The 21,499-nt window shown below is 39.3% G+C and overlaps 1 protein-coding gene across 10 annotated transcripts in view; it reads left to right on the forward strand.

Moving 5' to 3' along the window:
* Positions 1–21,499, forward strand: part of DST (dystonin) — a 284,904-nt gene that overhangs the window by 91,418 nt on the left and 171,987 nt on the right. For 7 of the 10 annotated variants that reach the window (XM_088053348.1, XM_005518112.2, XM_014263412.2 and 4 more), the window contains 3 exons: positions 10,987–11,076; positions 13,850–13,927; positions 16,207–16,299. In XM_088053348.1, coding sequence (XP_087909474.1) covers positions 10,987–11,076; positions 13,850–13,927; positions 16,207–16,299 — 261 coding nt within the window. Of the gene's footprint in view, positions 1–10,986; positions 11,077–11,585; positions 11,685–13,849; positions 13,928–16,206; positions 16,300–21,499 lie in introns of all 10 variants that reach the window. The other 3 variants (XM_088053354.1, XM_014263409.2, XM_088053347.1) reach the window with 2 other exon arrangements.

Below are 21,499 nucleotides of genomic sequence, written 5' to 3' on the forward strand. Positions count from 1 at the left end.
TTATATGAAAGAATGAGTATCAGGAGAACTCAGTCTGCCATGCATGACTGCATGATGAATTAGAACCACTAGAATCAATATGCTTCCTATTACAGACTTAATATATTAATGTATTAATTCATTCTCTTTTTGTTCAGTCCATTGTTTGCAATTAGCTCACAGCATAGATTTTATTTAATACTTTGTGTTCCTTGGAGATTGTAAGAGATAAAATTCTAGCTTTTGCAATTAAGTGTTGACTTTTTAATTAATTGTTAAATTATGCATGGGCTTATTTTTATCTATCTGCTTTTGATGTATCTGTATCTAATAATAATTTATATATCAGTTTAGAAGTACTAGGGCTTGATCTAGCTCCCTTTGGGCTAATGTAACTGTGCCATTGGCTCCAGTGGGAGCAGTTTTTTGCCCCAGTATGTGGACTCCAGACAGTGAGCAACTTCAAACATTTAATTATAAACATTACCTAAAGTATTTTGTTCTACAGCAATATGTCATATACTCTGGAAAGTGAGGCCTGCCCTGAGATATTGTAGATGTGTGACTTCTTGAGGACCTTAAAAGGCATCAGAATACAAATTTTTCCTGTAAGAAAATGTGTTCTCTGCTAAAGGCATTTATGACGCTTTGAACGGGAACACTTAAAGGTAATCACTTAGTGTTTACAATGCTCCTCTACTTAGAGTATCTTCATTTTAATTGGAGTAATATTTTATCAACCAACCTTGGCATTTTTTACGTGCTTCAGGCGTGTTTGGAGTGTATTGCCTTTGGTGAGGGTTAGTTTTGAGCTGAGTTTGATGTTAGCGTTACATTTGCATACTTTAAACAAGTCCTCCCTGGTAAGTTACATCTGACAGCATGTAGTACAGGCCAGTAATGGTGAGGGCAAGTTGGAAACACAAAGGGGATGAGAACTGGGTGTACTGCAACACTGTAGCATGTCTCTGGCCAAAGATAAAAGAGAAAAAAAAAGGCAATGCAGCTGCTGTTGATTGGAGGCATTGAGCTGGATCAAGGATGTTGATGGCGGATTTTTGGTCGCTAACTTGACATTAGAAAGACAGAACTGTGTAGCAATGGGGAAAATAATTTATCCTCATAATTGACAGGAGGAACATGGAATTCTGCATTTGAACACCTACAACAGATCCCTCAGTAGCCTACATAAGAAAGGCATTTCTGGGGCACAGCTCAGCTCATCCCCAAGCAGGTGTGCGAGCCACACCTGCTGTTCTGTTCCCTGCCTGCTGCAGGACTTGCAGTGGCTGCCTCTGGTGTGGACAAGTTTTGTGAGTGAAGTGCCAGCCAGGGAGAACTTCCGCCTGCCAGATTCAGAAAGTCACTATCAGAGTTGCCTAGTTAGATAGGTCTGGACTGGCTGGGATAGACTGCTTCAAAATGTAAAAAAAGGAAGGTAATTTGGAAGCAAGTGGTTGTAAATCCCAGGCTCACTTTTCAAAGCGAACAGAGAAGTTAAAGCAAGATAATGAACTGGAGAAAGCAATAGGTAGGGTCTCCTGGGGAAGTAATAAATGAGAGGTAGAAATGCAGGAGATCTGGCAGTTATTGAAGGTGTTTGTCTAGGAGGCACAAAGGCAGGCTACAGACATGCAGGACATACAGGAGTATAGAAAATACTGCTGCTTTCACAGTGTGTGAAATAAAAAGGAGCTGTACAAGAAGTGGAAATAAAGGCAGCAGGACTAAAGGTTCGTATAAAGGAGTTAATAAAGCAAGGTGGGGTAAAATCAGAGAAGTACAAGGTCCAGAATGAATTAATGTGACATGGAAAATCACAGGAGAAACTCTCTGTAATTATGTCAGAATATGAAGAAAAAAGAGGTATGGATACATTACTGAGGAATAGAAAAAGATAAATAGTTTTGGCCGATGTAGAAATGTCTGAATTACTCTGGTCTTTTTGTTCTATAAAATGCTGACTTGAGGAAATATGTTTTAATAAGATGAGGGTGAAATTCAGATAAGGAAACAACAGATTGAAGAATATTTGGGTAAGTTACATTTTTCTTGTCACACAGCTTTGTTTATCCAACAGTTAGTAACTAACTGATTTATAGCACTTTATCATTCTATTTAAAAATTTAGAGGAGAGGGGGGACTTCTAAAAGTCCACATTTACAATAAGTACCTCTCTCCCAAGGAGAAGAAAAAAAATGAGAACCTTGCAGGGTGATTTCTCTCCCTGTAGAGATTGTGGAACATCTGGTCTTTGAAAGCAGGTGGAGAAAGAAGTGGTGCAAATGGTATGTCTGTACTTTTTTACATGCTACCACATGTAGTCTCATTAGCAGATTACTGTCACAAAATTTGAAAGAAAGGATAACAGAGCTTTCAGGGGTGTATAGTAGCTGCAACTGCAGCTGGAAGTGGTGCTGAGAAGTGCCAGTGCCATCGTTTGTTGCTGCTGCCATAGGTGCTAGGCATCTGGCTCTAGGAGACAACACCCATGAGCGAGGGTGAGAGGGAGCATCCCAGTGCATGCTGCCCTCACTGCACCTCATCTTCAAGTGAGGTTTCAAGCTCTGTGACTTTACATTTGTAGGTAAAGGTACACCTGTTTCTCTCTGGCTGTACATCTCTGGCTCCAGCCTTTTGTCATGTCAGCAACAACTGTCATTCTTGCCTTGCCACAAACCTTACAGGGTTCATTGCTTGCCCTGGGCTGTGTTGGCCTGTGCCCAGGGAGCTCCAGGAACTACACACGAGCTCTTCAGCCTGCCAGTGGGCAGCATGGTGCTTAGGAGACATGGAGGTGACTTTTGATTCTGCCTTCTCATAGACACACCTGTGGGCACATGGCTGTGAAACTCTGCCTGGCTGCGTAATTTCTGATCTTTGTGTGGACCAAGAGGTTTGTAGCCATTTCTAACAAAGTACTAAGAAGATAAGTTTTCTTGGAAGATCAAGGGTAGGTTGTGACAACTTGAGTTTGTTTAGTCTGAAACTAAGAAGACTGAAGGGAGACATGATAACATGCCCTCAGCATGTAAAAAGTGTTTATGCAGAGGCTGCACAATGATTTCTGAGGTCAGACTTTAGGGGAAGGGACAACAAAAACATCAGTTTATTTTACAGAAGATTTAGGCTAAAGATTTGTGAGGAAAAATGTCTCCCTCTGTAAAGCCAAGTAAGCATAGTCAAACACTGAAGCACTTGTACTGTGTTTTACATTTCCTTGATTTGGATTTTCAAGAATAAATTAGAGAAGCATCTCTAGTGTTTTCTAGCCAAACTGCACAGGGCTGAGTGATCTGTTCAGTCCTTTTTAACCTTACACTTTTACTATTCTCTGATGGCCTTGTAAGGCACAAGCCTTCTCTGGCGAAGTATTATTCAGCTTTTGAGCCTTGAAGCAGATCACTACCAAATTCCTTAGCAAAGCTTATATTTTTATTCCTTTAGTGATTTCAATCTGCATTAATCCTACAGTTCCAGTAAGAATGCCTTCTTTTAGATGGTTGCCATGTAAAGTGAAGGTTAGTGATGTCTGCTTTATATTCTTGGTTAATTGCTTATCACATTTATACCTTTGTAAATAAAATATTTTTAAAAGGGGAGAACAGATGTCCCAAGCAAGGCTTTGAGCAGATTGTGAGTCGCACTTTGTTTGATTTTAGTTTTTTCTGAAATACATAAATATCTTTAGCCTTATACATGAAAACATTAGGAAAAAAGTACTGACTTGAAGAAAAATCTACAAGGATTACAGTGGTGTAAAAGAGGAAAGAGAGATGGACATGCTGTGCCTTGAAATCACAACTGGTGCAAGAAGTGTTGTTGGCTGGGAGTGGAGTGGAACCTCACATGACATGCCACGTGTGGCATCAGCCCCTCATGTTTTTTTCCTAGAGCTAGCCACAAAATGAAGGTTAATCCAGTGTAGTAGATTGTAAAACTTGCTGGACATCTCTGTGACTTTATATTTTAGAACTTTAAATTTAGCAGTGATGGAGTAGATATCCATTTTATCTTAGTAAATATGCATTTCTGCTTGTGAATCTGCAGGGATTTGCTGATCCCAATATGCAAATTTACAAGCAGGCAACCAAGACTGTGTCAAGGATTAATAGCAGTGAGGGTGGTGCTGTGATAATGATAATAAGTAAGTGGTGCAAAACCAGCGTAAGTGGGACCTGGGAGGCGGGTTATCCTGAGTGATTGGGCCAGTGTTGGTTGGAGAGAACCTTCCAGCCTATTCCTCAAAATGTTTTGAGATGTGTCCAGTTCTGGGCCCTCAAGAGAGACATGGAGCTCCTGGAGCAGGTGTAACAGAGGGCAAAAGAGATGATTTAGGGACTGGAGCATCTGTCTTACAAGGAAAAGCTGAGAGAGCTGGGCCTGTTGAGCCTTGAGAAGAGATGACTGAGAGGGAACTCATCAATGTGTGTGAGTATCTAGAGGATGGGTATCAAGGAAAAGGACCAGTCTCTTCTCAGTGGTGCCAAGCAATAGGAGAAGAGGCAAAGGGCAGAAACTGAAGCACAGGAACTTCCACCCAAACATGTGGAAGAATTTCTTTACTGTGCAGGTGACCAAGCACTGGGACAGATTGTGGAGTCTCCCTTACTGGAGATGTTGAAGAGCCATCTGGACACAACCCTGTGCAATGTGCTTTTGGGTGACCCCAATATGAAGGTTGGACCAAATGACCCATGGTGGTCCCTTCCAACCTGGCTCATTCTGTGATGGTGTTAAGGGAGCCAATTATTTTCCTGTAGGAAACAGAAAGGACTTTTAACATTTAGGACACTTGCTTAAAGTTCTTCTGTACAATGATGCCATTTCAAATATCACACATCTACTGAAATCCACAAAAGGACTATATATATATATATATATATATATATATATATATATAAAGATTATACCTCTGCTTGCAAACTTGCTGATTTGGGGATTAGGAAAATATTGGAATGCGTTTCATGAAACAAAAATATGGGAAGTTAAGAAAAATATAGGGATATTTAGCAAGATTTAGCAATGGCTGTAATATTTTATTTTTTTAATTGAGCCAGAGTATATTTATACTTTAAATCCATACAAATATTTTATGATTAATAGAGTTATCCAGGGACATGTAAAATAATTGAGGGCAGGGGCAAAATAGTGTATGTGAAAGCAATGGATGATTGAGTTGTCTGGGAGAAATGTGAAGGTTAATGTGGAAAAAGAAAAAGTGACTGATTTGATCTTTTAGATACAAGGACAGGCTGTTAGAGGGATGGAACACAAGGAAGGGTGTTATGGTTGTCATCATAATAGAATGTAAAGCATTGGCCAGATGAGAAAGTGAAGGATGAATCCAAGGATGAAATCAAGGACAAATCTTCAGTTAGAAAACATCCGTTATAAACAAAGATCAGAGGTGTTGAACTCAGTAAAGGACACTTGTTTAAATGTGCCTTAATAAAATCATGAAGGAATTTTATGAAATTGAGTAACATAGCTGTGTCTGCTATTTCTGAGAATTAATATCCAGAAACATATGCAAACAGAAAGAACTACTCCTGTGTATGAGATAAAGAACCATTTCTTTTCCATGAACCACAAGAACTGTTTCCTGCAGAGCGGATTATTAGACTGTCCAGCAAAAGAAAATAGTGAAAATGAGTTTTGGAACCACTGGGCCTAAAAGGGGAATTGCCAGACTCTGCTTGCAAGTGAGCAGGAGGACAGAAGAGACCTGGACAGAAGAGACCTGGCACAGGTGTGTGTGCCAGCTGGCCGCCAGCCCTGCTGTGGGCTGGGGGAGCAAAGCGGGGTGTCCTGGGCAGGGTGCGCGGTGCTGGAGCTGCGGGAGCAGCACCATCTGCAGCCCAGCGCTGCGCCTGCCTCTGCCCTGCGCTCACACAGCTCCAGTTCTCCTCATGGAGATTAAATTCTCTTCATTAAACTTGTGTGCCTGTTTATTTTTAACAGAATGAGTGAAGTTTAGTATGGGATTCAGTACAAAACAAGGGCGGTGACCAGGAGGGTGGGTGTTTGGAGTTTGGGTTTTTTCCGAGCAATAAGTTTTGGGTTTAGAGTAGGAGATTAAAGAGCAGGGGAAGCTGTCAGTGTGCGTGTCAGTCTGCACGGAGCTTTGGCACCCTGATCTCTTGGCGTGGCACCGACCTGACCACGGAGCACAGCTCAGTGCCTCTCTGCCCCACGCAGCATGGTGGGGAGAGATTACCTGAGACATGTTGAGCCATACTCATCCTTTACATGGGGGAATGTGAGAAGTCTGTCATGTAAAATAAGTGCTCTTCGAGATGTTTGAAGAGGCAGCTTCCTTGGCTGATCAGTCACGGGGGAATGTTTTGACAAATCTCATATTTTGACAATTACGTGCTTCATGGATGTTGCTACAGCCTGTTCAGAATTTTAGTGTTTCTCATAGATTATGCTGCATGTGTCAGGCTAGTACTTATTTATTTTTGTACACAAATACAACTTTTTGCATTAGAGGTTTTTTTATTCTTTACTTATGGCATAGGTTTATTTATTATCATGCAGCTAGAATTGCCACTGTGATTTCTTAATTTTTAAAATTGAAAGAACTAAAACATGCATATTCTCAAAAGTTACATAAAACTGTTTCCCCCTTAAGTATAATTTTTTAATACAAGTTTTCCTTTAAAAATAAGCTTAAGTATGTTTTTAGGAAGCTGAAACATTAGGGAAACTCATCAGGGTGTCAGGATCTCAACAGTGGCTGCATAAGGTTTTCAGCTTTTAAATGCTTATGGCATTTGCTGTGGAACACTGTAGTCATAGGAGCTCTTAACTATCTATCTATTATCTTGGTGAAAATCATTTTATTGTTCATGAAGTGAGTCAGAGTTCTAAGAGATCTTTCTTCCACAGGCATTGACTCAGATTCCTAAGGAATGAATTTGAAGTTTATTGTGAAACTCACAGTGGCCTTGTGCCAGCTGTCATTTGGACTTATCTGTGACCTCAGTGGTAATTAAGGCCTGGCACTTTTTTTTTCCCCTAAACACTCCCCTTACAGTTCTAAGGTTTGAGCCTTTTCCCATTTTTCTCTGAAAAATCAGTAGTGCTTTATGTCTGGGCTGGGCATTTAATGAACTTTGCTTCCAGAAGCAAGGAGAGCAGTACTTGAAAAAGACTTTAGCAGGCATCTGAATCTGAACAGCCACAGCTGGATCTGTAATATTATAATTCTTGATAACTCCTGGCTACTGACACTGATTTTTTGACGACTTGACAACTGAACTTCAGTTGTTCAAAATAAGTATGGTTCAGATTTGATTCTCATTTTGCCTTTTCCAAAAACCATAAGAAAAGGTCTAATTTGGCATGTTCTCACAATCATCAGTTCAGCTTACCTATAATATAGAAAGGGAGACTTCTGATGTTTTTAAGGCAGGTATTTGGTTATAGTAGTCTGCTTTCCTGACCCTGTAAAAGAATGGGTGATTTTACAAGTAAGTGAGCACAAAACTCTGCTTTGTTTCCAAGTCATGCAGCTTGCCAGGGCCACAGTGATTACCTCACCTGCCTCAGGGATTTCCTGGTGGCCTCCAGTACATGGGCGTTACTTTGAGTTGTTCCTGCTTGATCCGATTATGTTCTCTCTCCAGTCTCTTTTGCCTCCACTCTAGATTCTGCAGCACATTAATGTTTGTTTCTGCTTCTTCACATGCTATTTCAGTTGAGAATGTGCTCCATACGTTTTAGGCGCTGGTCTGGAGTACACTACATCCTAACATGAAAGTCTGAGGGATCTGTGTGTGTGCTGGGTGTTTGCTGATGGTGGTGCAGAGATTCCCCATGGCACTAGACTGCAAAGCATAAGCTTGCTGCAAAGGGATGATACAAAAATATCTGATGCTTATGTCGAGGAGAATGGAGTTTTCCTTACCACAAACGTCACAGTATGAAGATCAGAAGATAAATCACTTCTGAAACAGTGCCTTACATTCACTCTGTCTCCTTTTCACTGGTGAAGCCATTTTGCTTTTCTTGTTTTAAGTTTTGTCAGATACACCTCAGCCACTCAGTGTTTCCCACTCTTCCTTAAAAAATCTCTTCTCATGCCCAAATTATCAAATCTGTCACACTCACATGAGAATATTGCAAGAAGTTGCCTGAGGCAACGTGTAACCTACTTTGTAAAATGTTGGACTGACAATTCTGTGATTTTATTGAAAAGCCCCAACAACTGTTGTGAAATTCTATGGGCTCAGTAGATCCCACACATCTTTCCAGGACCCCCACCTGCATCCAGTACTTGTGGTAATATGTGTTTTGAAGGAGGCTGAATATGGCAGTAAAGGGCAATGAAGTTAATGTAAGTTAAAATAATTTGTTATATATGTTGAGAGACAAGAGCTGCCCATGTGATAGAGGTGTTTTTTCAAACTTTTCCTGAAGTTTCAGTGTAAGATCTCTTGAGGAGCACAAGATGCCCCTTTCAAAAGAGGTGATCTGATGCTTTGAGTGAACATACTTGCTCACATCAGTTGCCCAAATACAGCATTTTAGATGCACATCTGCTGCTCAGAGTATTGGAAGAAATTCTTATTATGTTGCCCTGTACCAGGATGACTGGCACAGTATGTACTAAATAATTAATCCTCACAGTAATTGCCAGCCAGCAGAACTAAGCTGCATTAGGTGTACTGCTGGTTTTCCTGTTTTGGCAGCTCTGTGCCGGTTTTTTCATATCCAGTGTGAGTTCATCTCTGAAGTGTCCGTGATTTCTAGAAAGATAAACTGGGGAAGATGGTTGTCTTTGTAATACTTAGGGAACCTTAGAGCATAAGAAACAAACAGAAGGTTAACAAATGTGTGCTGTGAGAGACAGAGTAGCAGGATAACAAAATTATCTTGCATCTAATGGATAAAAAAGCAGACACAACAGAAATAGTGGTGTTTTCTCACCCCACAATTCAGATACATGCACATTGGGAAAACCCCCTGAGTTTTATGTTGAAAAGAGTGTGGGGATTGACTTGGTGCTGCACAAACCGTCCTTTAACTGGTTTAAAGACACTGGTGCAGTGTCTTTGAGATGTACGCCACATTACCCTGTCCTTAACATTATGTCTTCCTGTGCCTCTGGCCACCAGCCTGCGCTGTGAATCAGTTCTGGCTGGGGATTCTGCTCTCTGAAGAAAAGTGGAAAGTGACATGTCCTGGGTGGTGGGGCAGGCAGCCCTCTGACAGGGTCTTGTCATAAAGAAAATCTGCCTACTTTAAACAGAAAGAGTTTAGCACTCAGTTTGATATAGTTCTTTGAATAACAAATAACAAGTGGATTAAAAATTAAAGATTTTTATGTTTCTCATATTTCAAGCATTTATCCTAATCAAATCTTGATATCAAGATATCAAGAGATATCAGAGATATCAATTATTTATACGACTTCCCTTTTCTTTGTTTTTACCAGAGATGTGGTAGGAGAACCCCTGTTCTTTTTTCTTTGTTCAGCTTAGCAGAGCTTCAGTATTATCAGAGAAACATTTTTTAGTTATTTTTTTTCATTATTTGCTTGCAGGATTAAAAAAAAAAGTAACTAAAATTAAAATGATACATACACTATTTTGTGTATGTGTGTGAGGGTGTCAAGCTTATGTATATGTATTAGGGTGTTGGATTATAACTTGTCTGTGTATGTAGAGTCCCTGTAAGCGTTTTGGAAAATATGTGTTGTAATTCCTCATGGAACAGTCTTCTAGATGACTTGTTCTGGCTAGTCTTCAGCACAAGTGTAAATATGTTCTGATGCTACTCTCAATTAAAATGATGGTGTTTGTGAAAACAGATTGCAGGGTAGTTTAATGTTTAAAAATTGGAGTAAGAAAACTTGAACTAAAAAGCATTTATGAAACTAATCTTAGCTATGGAGACTGTTATTTATGCAACAGCATGAATCTCAAAATTCCCCCAAAAGTGTGGCAAACTGAGTTGTTGTATTAAGTAGAAGATCTGGGTGGATTCTTTCTGCCCTCATCACACACATATGTTGGCAGAGTGTGTCTCATAGATCTCATATTGGAAGTACAACTCATCTCTGGCAGAGATGAGGAAGAAGAAAATTTATGATGGTGTATTTTATCCTAAGCTTAGGAATTTTCTGATCTGGTGGTTCAACAGGAACACCAGGGAGCTGACATTAAACTGTAGCTGGAAAGCCTTCAACCTCTGCCCTTGCAAGTTAAAAATCTCAAATTCTGAAAAATTGGGTCCTTTGTGTCACATTCAAAGAGCAGCTGGTTGAAATTGCTTAAGACATTTCAGATAAAGTTATATTTAAGCTAGTGGTAAGAATCAAGAAGCTGGCCTGTGGACAGATATCTCCAGGTTTGTTGTGCCTGTCAGTAAAGGTGGATCTTCCAGCCGTCTGTCTTGTCATTGCAGCCTCTCACTAGATCAACCCAATGCCATAGTTCTTTGGTATGGTGTGTAAGGTGGATGTGTGAGTCATTGGGAAAGCTCAGTAAGAAACCTGAGGTGACAATATATGGTGTTAATTGGTAGATGGTATTCTTTGATTAGCAAGTGTATTACTTTCAGTGTGACTGCAGTGAACGTGCTTGCTGCTGATACCTGTTGTGTATTTTTTTACAATTCATTGAATCTAGCTACTGTTGTCAAATGGTCCTTATTTAGGTCCAAGTAGGAGAGTATCTGATATTGTTTAAGTTGTCAGTTACTGATTTTTTTTCATTGCTACATGCATTCATTACCTGCAACTTAATACTGTCCTTCTTTCAATAAAAGTGATATAAAGTGCGGTGAAACTGTGCAAGTGCAGGCTCAGATGTGAATTTTGTCTATTACAATTAATTTTCATTTGTAAATTTGTTGTGAAAGTGAAGAAATTAAAAAAAGCAATTCTGAGGTATAGCTGAGGCTTATCTGTATTTTAAAAGATATGTATTAATATGAATATGAATTCTCAGGTATAAACAGGGATCATGTATTTATTTTTTGCATTTATCTGTGCAGGTTCGAAAGCATGTGAACGACCTATATGAAGACCTAAGAGATGGACATAACTTAATCTCACTTCTAGAAGTCCTTTCTGGAGACACCTTGGTAAGCTTTTAGATCATAATACAGTGGTTTCAGATTGTTAATTATGCATTTTCTCTGTATTGTGTATTGCGTGCTGTAGATTTCTTTGATATTTTCTGTAATCTGTGACCTGATACCAAGACACAATATTTCAGTTGGTAAATATGCTGGTGTGAATTCTGTGGGGGAGTGCAGTCTGTTCTCTTCATTTCTTGTGGTTAGTGAGACTTCTTTCTTAATAGGGTAATGCACTATTTCTTCTGTTCTTTTCTTTCTGATTTTTGTTTTAACAAGTATTGGATGCTTAATATCTTCTTGCATTTAAGGGAGTAACTTACAAATAACAAGGATCAAATGTCCCTGAAATTGTCTAACACACTCCTCAGGTGCCATTTCCTTTCTTTGTGAGCATTACTTCCCTTGCTTGGTATTTGTTCTCTTCATTATGTTCTTCTTTTCATGCTCTTCTTTTCATTTGTGGTCTGTCTTGTGTTTTTGCTGTCCTGTCTCCTGTCTGTTGTATTCATTAGCCAAGAGAGCGAGATTTTTTGAAGACCTTACGGTTGGTGAGTTCAACAGAAGCATGCGCAAATGAACAGCATGAGGATGTGGAGGATGAGGATAAGGGGGTAGGTGCCGACCCCCGTAACTGTACTAATGTAGTGTTTGAAGTGTGGTGTCTGCTAATGTAAACTCTTAGCTTGGTGTGCTGCAGTAGTGGGCTGTAGAAAGGACGAAAGAACTTCTGTTGATAAACCAGGATACATGTGTTTATGGTTGGAGGCATGGTAAAGACAAATTTTTATTCAGAACAGCTAAAATGCAAATGCTCAAGATTTCTATTTGTTTTCTTTGATTAAACTGTACAAAACCATGGCACAAATGTATACTGGACAACACCATCAAGAAGGTATAAAATAATTTTTTAAAATGGTAGGGAAATACCATAATTCTATTAAACTGACTTTTTTTTTTTTTTTAAACTTGCAAACGGTATTGTCCATATACAAGTAATTTAGACAAAGACTTCATCTTAGGGAAATCAATGGTAAAAATTTGATTTGTCATAATTAGAAACAGCAGTTTACTATGTGCATGGTGTGTGTGCCGTAATATTGGATAATATCTTGAAATAAGGTAATTCAGTGTGTAGATCTGTTTGTTAGAATTTACCATATGTAGTAGTGATTTTTATCAAAGCAGGTAGATTAGAAGATAAGCAACAGATTTGTGTTGTGGCTACTAAAACTACAGATAGTTTGCAGGGTTTATCTTTTTTGCAACAAATGCTGAGTTATCTATTCTCTATATTTTGCCCATCCAGAAGGGAAATATCTACTCATGAAGTGTAAAATGTAGGGTGCTTGTTAGTCCAAGTGAGCTGTTTCATGCCTTTTTAGACCTTGCACTTTGGCATTTGCTAAAGCAACTTGCTGTCATAGGGCCCGAGTGCCTCCCTGGCCCCTGTGTGTTGTGCTGCAGTTGTGATTTCAGTGGAATTTGTGTGCCTTTTTTTCTGGAGTGCAGCATAAATGAAAATGCTGCATTGTTTTATAAAAAAATATTTCCCCTCTGAGATGCTAACTGTGTATTTTGGGATTTACTATGCCTTCCTTATTGTGGAAAACCAAGTTCCAGGTCTGCAGTCCTTCATTCCATCCATGGAAGCTACTCGACAGCAAGGGCTGTAATGCTTGACCCTGAGTTATTGGTGTGAGAAACAGGGGGCTAAATAGAAGATTCTGTAATGGAAATTAAATTTTTTTTTGTTTCAGTTTATGCTTCTTATTCAACTTCATTTTCCTATGTTTCTTTTTGGCAAGCATCTGATACTCCATAGGGGGAAAAGAAAGGCAGTTGAGGAAGGCTTGAGCTTATCTGTGTGTTTCACAGTGATTGTCTGAGGAAATGCTCATATTCATGGCTGATCCCTAGCAATTATAGTCCGCTTCAGTTTATTGCTGTGAAAGTTTGTGAAAAATCTGAAATAAGGAAGAATAGAAGGACTTGGATATGATGTTGATGGTAGAAATTTAACTGCTTTCCCATGCTGATCTGTGACAGCTAAGTACGCGTTTTCTGTGTGATTCTTCTTGGTGATTTTACACTAACTGCATGCAGTTTTGCCATGTTTCCATTAACACACTGCTCATTTTTATTTTACAGTTTCTTTTTGATAGTTCTGACTTTGCTTTGAGGGGAGTGACTTGTTAGGTTTTTTCATGCTTTAAAGTTTTCTACCCAAGTCAAGAGTTTAAGCTTACACATGAGGACTGTTTATGTTATATTATTATGTTTGGATGAAGGTACTGTCTTTATTAGATGCTTTAAGTAAATATGTATAGCTATCATAATGATTATGCAGTCATGCCATTAAGCCATGAAGTTCCATACAGAGGTAAGCTGGTATGCTTTTCCATTACATTTTACTAGAACAATGTAAAGGTCCATGACATTACTTTTGTTTTGCTTAATATGCTGTCAATATTTTATAATAATGTATTCCAGTTTAGTTTAAGTAGGTAGTAGCCCTCTTGGCCTTAATAGTATTTTACAGGGAACAGGTATCAGCCTGCATGGATCAAAGTTGCCGTTGGGGACCATTGATCTCTCTTGCCATCCACTGTACTAAAACATAACTACAGTTAAAACAAGTAGTTAAAGCACACTTTTCCACCAAAGATACTGACTTCATTAAAGCTGTAGTGCTTCAATTGTTGTACATGGTATATTTAAATCAGGCAGTTCTTTTGTCTGATGAGAAGATCTCACAACTACTGTTTTCCACTTGTAGCCCCGAGAAAAAGGTCGGATGCGTTTTCACAGACTGCAGAACGTCCAAATTGCACTTGACTATTTGAAAAAGCGCCAGGTATGATGAAAATAATTTTAAAAAAAAGGACTAATGAAAATTTTGTCACCTATAGCTAATAAATAAATTTCTCCTGCTTTGTCTGTTGTGCATGTTGTCTAGCAGCTGCTCATGTAGGCTCAGCTTTGTATCATGCTTGAGATGGTTAAGAGAGATGTGGGAAAGGTAGATTTACACCACCCTTCCCTGAGCAATAACAACACATTTCATGTGCTATATGTTATTGAAGAGGAGAAAATTATGGGTGACATCCTTAGGAGCTGCTTGTAGTAAATTTAACTCTTTCATGCTGCCCAGACACTAGCTGGTATGCAGTTTTGTTCACAATCTAATTTTTAGTGCAAAATGCCAATTCAAATATATTAGAATGGTGTATGGGAGTTCCTTGTTTTGATTGTGTTTGTTTTAGGAAAACTTTCTCAAACTTTGATCCTGATTAAAACAAAACTGGTCTTTTTAGACCAATTAGAGACGTGTCAGAACCACCTGGGCACCGTGGAAGATTCAGGCTTGATTTCACTTGTATCTCCTTTTAGCCAGACACTTGAAATCCCCACTGTTGCATTTCTGCTACTGTGAATTTCTTTCCACTTTTCAATATCTTTTAAATGCTTACAGAAGTCTTGATCTCTCCCTTTACAAAATGGCAATTTAAAAAAAAAAATCCAAAACATGGGAGGAAAAACTGTTCCTCCCTATCCATCACATCCCAATGAATTGACACTGAAAATCGGCTTTGATTGTTTGATTAAAAAATAAAAATTGTTTTTGCTACTTCAAAGGTTTGAGAGTATATGAGGTGGCAAACCATAAACAGAGACTTAGGTTTGTTATGAAACCAGGTGTTGTTTTGCATTTTGAAATTTCAAACTTACTTTCGGGTCACTGAATGATGTGTGTGCACTGAGAACTAAATCCTCCTTTGCTGAGTTCAAAGCAAACTTTTCCTGTTAACCTAAGCGAGCCACTGAACCAGTACACTACAAAGTAAATGAATGGCTACTTGACAGTCACACTGGCATTTTTATGCAGCAGAACCTCAGGACTTGTGCTGCACTGTGCCTTATTTATGCATGGCAGAGCGTGTGTATTGAAATGCAGGAAGTGTAGAGCTGTGTCATCCTCGCGTTTATGAACGTGCACGTGCTGCTGTTGATAGCGATCTGAGGATTTTTGTGCTCTCTTTAGCCTCACAGCTTTGTGAAGATGGCTGTATTCTAGTATACAAAATGTTTGTAGGGCTTTGGTCTTGGCAAATTGTCAGTGGGGCTTGCAGTTGATTCAACTTTCAGCCCTCTAAGAGGTGTTTCTAAATTGTATTTAGGAGTTAACTGTCTCAGGTTGGCTGTATAACCTCCAAGTACAATGCTTTATTGTGATTGTAGGGCAGAGAGAGCCTATGTATTGATAATTTTGAAGCCTGACTTGAGAAATAAACAAACAACAAACTGTGGAATACCCTGTCTTTCTTGCAGAGTGTGGGTTGGTGCTTTTTTTCCCTCCAAATAGTTACGTCTGCAGATCAAAAGAAGGACATGCCTTTGCTTGTCTATTCGATAACAGGCTATATGTTGAAAAGCATGTGCATGAAACTTTACTGATATAAGCGTAAAATAAAATGTCTTTTAGCTGAGTTGTCTTTAACTGCTATATGGATGCATAATACATAGAGAGAAATTAAATATATTAATAAAATTAAAGAAACGGAATTACAAAACTCACTGTGTATTAGTTTATGGGAGTGTAATAACAGCAACTCTTGTTAAGCCATTGTTTACTTAAATGTGATACTAAATTCCTAGTTTTATCAAGCCAGACTTGTGTTTCAGCAGGCCAGTTCTCCTGCTGCTGAATCCTTGTTTAAGCACAGGAAAGCGTGGGGTGGAAGAACAGCAGTGATAACTTCCCAGTGTCAGCACTGCCCTGGGACTGATACAGCAGCTACGGATCATTGTATTCATGTTATCCTGCCCTGCTCTGTCGTGCCTTCCCCTTTTGACAAAAGCTGAGGCAAAGGGTATTTGGCATGGGGAGCAGATCTACCAGCCTACTGACAGCTGAGGAATTTCCTCATCCCAGTATGAGTGGGAGAGGGCAATTCCTGGCAGGCTGCTTACAGGCAGAATGTAATTCCTTTCTGCTTTTGAGAATTAAAAAGCCCAGCAGAGTAGGCTCAGGAAGTGAGTAGTGCATTCTTTACAGTCATGCCTGTATAATGCAATATGTATTTGTGGCACATTTATTTCAATTTTGCCTCTATCTTCTTTCTGTGATGGCAGGTGAAACTGGTTAACATCAGAAATGATGATATCACAGATGGGAATCCCAAATTGACTTTGGGGTTGATATGGACCATAATTTTGCACTTTCAGGTAAGCCTAATTTTGCTTGACTGTATTTTTTTGGTAAGATTCTTGCATAGTTGTGAGGAATGTCGACTTAGACGGGATTCCATAGATTTTATTTCTTCTTTAATGTGTTTCTGAAGGTTTTGCTGATGTATCTTATTTCATGATATAAACTGAATCTCAAGATTTTATTTGCTAATTTCCTGTCTGTGGGGTCAAAGCAAAATATATTCAGTTTTGAACATCATTAAAGACAGTAACTGATGTATTCCTGCCAGCATTTGGACATATCATTCCTGTTTTATTCTACAGACTTCTTTTGATGAGTATTGAAATATATTGAAAAGTTTTGAATATTTTTTTTCATTCAGGATCTGCTGCTATGAGTATTTTAGCAAGCTGTACTCTCAGCCTCTTCGGTAGTTCCTCCCATGTCAGCATTTGTTTCCAGCCCCAGCGATGGTGGCGTGGGTCACACTAGGTGGCACTCTGGTTGTTGTACACTGGAGGGATTGTGTACAGTATAATGCAGCCTTACAGTGTGTGGTGTTAAATTGCTCCTCAAAAGGAGGCTTGCATAATGGCCCTGGCTGCAGATGATGTAATTCAGATGACAGATAATTCCCATTTAGTGACTGCAGCATTGTTAGTGATGAACTCCCTGCTGTGCAAACATTTTAAATGATCAGAAATTTGCAAGATCACACAGAAGAAACATGGTTCACTTATGAGTCTTCCACACTGGATTTATGACTGAAAAAAAATTCTTAAAAAAAACCCAGAAAGGCTTCTAGGACCTATTGTGCCCTTCTGGAAATCCTAATGAGAAGCAAAGACATGAATAGGGCCAGTGGTACCTGGATATAAACAGGGTGCACATCTTAGCCCAGACCAGCACATAGAATAAAGGAGAAACCACTGGCAAGGACCTGGAGCTCCCTCAGCTCCCCTTGTCACATCAGTCTTTGCTCCCACATGGTTATATTGAGAAAAAATGTCTAGATTTAAGTATATTTAAGCATGACCTACAGAATTAGGCTGTGATTGAAAGTTATTCTATTTTAAGAAATAAAGATTATTAACGACTAACGATGGAAGCTGTTAGTGGAAGTTAAACCTTTACTTGATGTGTATTTGTTTCTGAACCTGATTATTAGGATTTTGCAGAATGAAATTGTTAGTTTTTCTCATTAGATGAAGCACAGGATATCTGGCACAATTTTATGTCCTTGTAAAATGTGATGAATGTTAGTGTTACCAGTTGTAAGGAATGGAAAGGAAAACAAATTTATACTGGTGTGGCAAGGATTTTCCCCTGTAGGGTAGTCAGCTCCATATGAAATATGTTGAAGCATTTAAATTGTATCCAAAACACACTTCACTGTGTCCTAACCCAAGTAACTACCAACCAAATGTCTGCAGGTACAATTCAGATCTTGTAGATCTGTCAGGGTGGAATATTTCAATTGGAAGGGATGTACAGCACTCATCTAGTGGGACTGCCTGACCAATTCAGGGCTGACTGAAAGTTCAAGCGTGTTCCTTAAGGCATTCTCCAAATACATCACTGTCAAACACTGACAGGCTTGGGGCATTGACCACCTGTATAGGAAGCCTGTTCCAATGTCTGACCACCCTCAAGAAAGATAAATGCTTCCTGATGTCAAATCTATACCACCCCAGCACAGTTTTGAAGTATTCCCATGTGTCCAATGATACCTGGGAGAAGAGAATCAGAATGCTTTTGATGGAAGGGGACCTTGAGAATTACCTCATTGCACCCCCCCTGCTCAGGGGAGGGACACCTTCAATTAGACCAGGTTGCTTAGAAACCCCATCCACCCTGGCCTTGAACACTCCCAGGAATGGGGCATCCTAACATTCCCAGGACTGGGGCATCCTAACATCTTCCCTGGAATCTGTTCCATGATCTTCCCAGGCACAGAGGAGAGGCTGACAGGTCAATAGCTCCCCGCATTGTCTTTTCTTCCATTCTATAGATAGGTTCTCTTTTAAAGAGCTCAATGCTCCCTCTAGTTCCCTGTGGAGCAGTGAGGTGACTCTTCAGCCTCCCTTTCTCCATACTAGACAGACTCAAAGTCCTCAGGTGCTCCTTTTAAGACATGCTTTAAGACATCCCTGCCACCAGCTTTGTTGTCCTTTCCTGGACAGATTTAAGGACCTTCATGCCCTTTTAAACTGTGGGGACCAGAACTGCACACAGTTCTCAGGGTGAGGCTGCACCAACACTGAGTACAGTATGGTACAGCCTCTCCCTACTGGCTGTTTGGTGTGGGCTGTGTTTGGTGCCCCCCCAGTATGGGGTTTGCCATCTTGATGGCCTTCTTTTTCAAAATAATATCTTAAAAAATGTGCGAAAGAGGTAATTTTAAGGATGGCTACTGGTGTTTGACCAAATATTAATATTTAGTATTTAGTAAATAAAAAAAATATTTAGCCTCTTTAGTAAATATGTAGTAACTGAAGACCAGGATGTTTAAAAAATATGTATTATTTTCACTACTAATGGCTGCAATTTACCTACACTTAATGGAGAAGGGATTTGTAAAATGGTGTAAGACACGCACCATGCTCTAGTCTGTGCTTGCATGACATTTCCTGCTATGCCACTTCCTTTGAAGAATATGGCAATTCAGTGTCTTTGTCACCCACATATGGCCACTTTGGGTTCAGAATGTGAAGTTCAGAAGGATGTACATGTCTTGGGTTAGACAGTACATGCTACAACCCCAGGTTGGTTTTTTTCTTCACTTAGATTAAAAATGAGGGAAAAATCTGAACAGAAAAGCGTACCAGTGGAGTGTTCGCCAAGGGATAAAGCTTTGTGATAATAAGTGTGTTCAATATGCAGTAGTTCAATAGTTAATGGGAAAGTTTTGATTAGATTCAGTTTGAAGTTAAGACACCTAAATCCATGTGCTTATGGGGAGCTATGTTCCTATGCAATTGTCTAAATTGTCCCTTTAATCTGATAATCGGAAGGATTGCGGTTTAGTCTATTATGGTTAGCACAGCCTAGACAGTGAGTCAACTAACAAGCTACTAGAGATTCACTCCACTCAGCTAGACATAAACATCTGTGTTGTTGGAGATTTGTGAGACACCCGTGTGAGCATGAGAAGCATGACATGGGTCTTATGGGAAATGCACTCTCATCTGGGGAGAGACAGATCAGCCAGGATAAACTGCTTCTTAAATGGTGGTAAACATGTTTAGCAGCAGATTTGGGGCCTGGAGGGCTAGGCAATACAGAGGGTGAAGCTGATGGAGTAATTCAGATTGCTCCAAGGAGATGCCTAGAGCCCCTGTGGAGTTACTCACTTGTTCAGCATAGTTGCTGTGTGTGTTCTGAGATGACACTTCATATGCAGTGGGAAGCAGGTTTTCTTAGGTCTTGTGATGTAAATGTTATCTCCATATGGATATCTCAGGTATTTTAAAGTGTCTCAATTGACTTTCTTATCCCTCTGCTCCAGGATGTGAAAGGTTACTGTTGATTGAATTATACAACTAGTATAGGGCTTTTGATTCAGTCTCCTAAAGACAGGTGGCATTTGAGTGATATCTGAGATGACCTAGAGTATGTAGGACATATGTGTGGAGTTCTCTGATGAGACACCAGACATGTGAGAGTCTCATGATCTTCTGGACCTGCAGCTGGAGGCCAGTTGAGGTGTTGCAGGGTATCTCAAAGAGCTCCAGAAGCCCATGTTGAGGAAGCTGAATCCTGCCCTCACTGCCTAAAGTGAACTCTTCAAAACCTAGCCAGTGTGTAAACATGAGTATCTAGACACCTAAGTGGGGGTCTTTTAACCTGAATTATCCCTTAATTTTCCCAGCATTTGAAGAAGTAATTAATTTCTAAGTGAGCATAAGAAGCTGTTTGCTGTGTGATGTTACTGGCTCTGCTACACATCAATTATGTATATTCTAGTAACACTGCAATCTGGGAAGTAGTCAAGATGCCAGAAATTTTTTTTTGGTGTTGATTGTGGCTTATTGTTTTTCTGAGTCATGGTCCTTATCTGGAGGGTATTATTTACTCAAAATAGAAAATCCCTCTGATTATTGGAATGATTTAGGGGAAAGACATGATGAAAAAAATAAAAGATAATACACATTTGAGGATTATGTTCCTCTTGCATCTGAATAACATCTAGAGATGGTTATGTCTTTGTGAATTGGTATGCATAACTAGGTAAATATAAATGTTATTCTAAGTTACAGCACTGACTTCTGCAGCTGCACAAGTATCCATTCTTCTGTGTCCCAAGTAATTACATAAGAGATACTGAAAAGCTGGAATGGGAAATCTGGTGGATTACTAAATTGAGTATGTAAGAAAATAATTTCCTCTGCGGGTATTGAGAAACTCCAGTGCGTGTATGTTACTAGGATTTATGCAAGCTTTCAATGTACGTATTTCGCATGCTTTTAGTAGTAGGTGGCTTAGTTTAAATTCAGTTCCATAATGTAATAGCTGTTATAAGTTATTTTCCTGGCACCTGCAGAACATGCTAAATCAGATTATAGTATTTTGTATAATCATAGGCTGTACTGTATGTATAAATATCCAAATTAATACTTTAATGGACTTCTTCAACATCCAGTACATTTTCACTGACAACATTGGAGATGAGCAACTATAAATGAAAGCAGCATTTGTCTTCATAAAGTCATCACAATTTTAGTAAGATTTAAATTCTGTGAAAACTGGTGATAATTTCTTTTCAAACTACTGCAGGCATTCTTTAAAAAACATTAAATGTTTAAAAGCACTTGCAGTTGGTTGAAAAAAGTATGTTGAAGTAAAGAAAAACTTTAAACTTCCATCTAGCTAAAAGTAGACCTTTGTGAGCTCGGACCTTAAAAATTTCAGAAAGTTCTAAGTAATGACTCAATAGACTTCTTCTATTTCAGTTTTTAATTTTTCAGCTCAGGAACTGACATTAAACACTCTTCCTTCCACTCTCCTCTGCTCTTTGCTGTCAGACCTCTGCAGGATGGTTCTTTCCAAGGTTCTGGTCAGTGATGATTTTGTCCAGATCTTACAGTACCTTACAGTACCATCCAGCCAGATGGGCACTTTCTCTCAGGCACCTATAACCTCTTTACATTTCTCTTTCCAGCCAGCAAATGCTCTTTTATTTTTTGCTGCTGACTCCTCATAAACCTTTAAGAGGAAATCACTTTGGATTACTCT

The sequence above is a fragment of the Pseudopodoces humilis genome, chromosome 3 (genome assembly GCF_049639895.1).
Source record: "Pseudopodoces humilis isolate 2021_Gansu_Grassland_sample_001 chromosome 3, ASM4963989v1, whole genome shotgun sequence".
In the NCBI taxonomy this organism is placed as follows: domain Eukaryota; kingdom Metazoa; phylum Chordata; class Aves; order Passeriformes; family Paridae; genus Pseudopodoces; species Pseudopodoces humilis.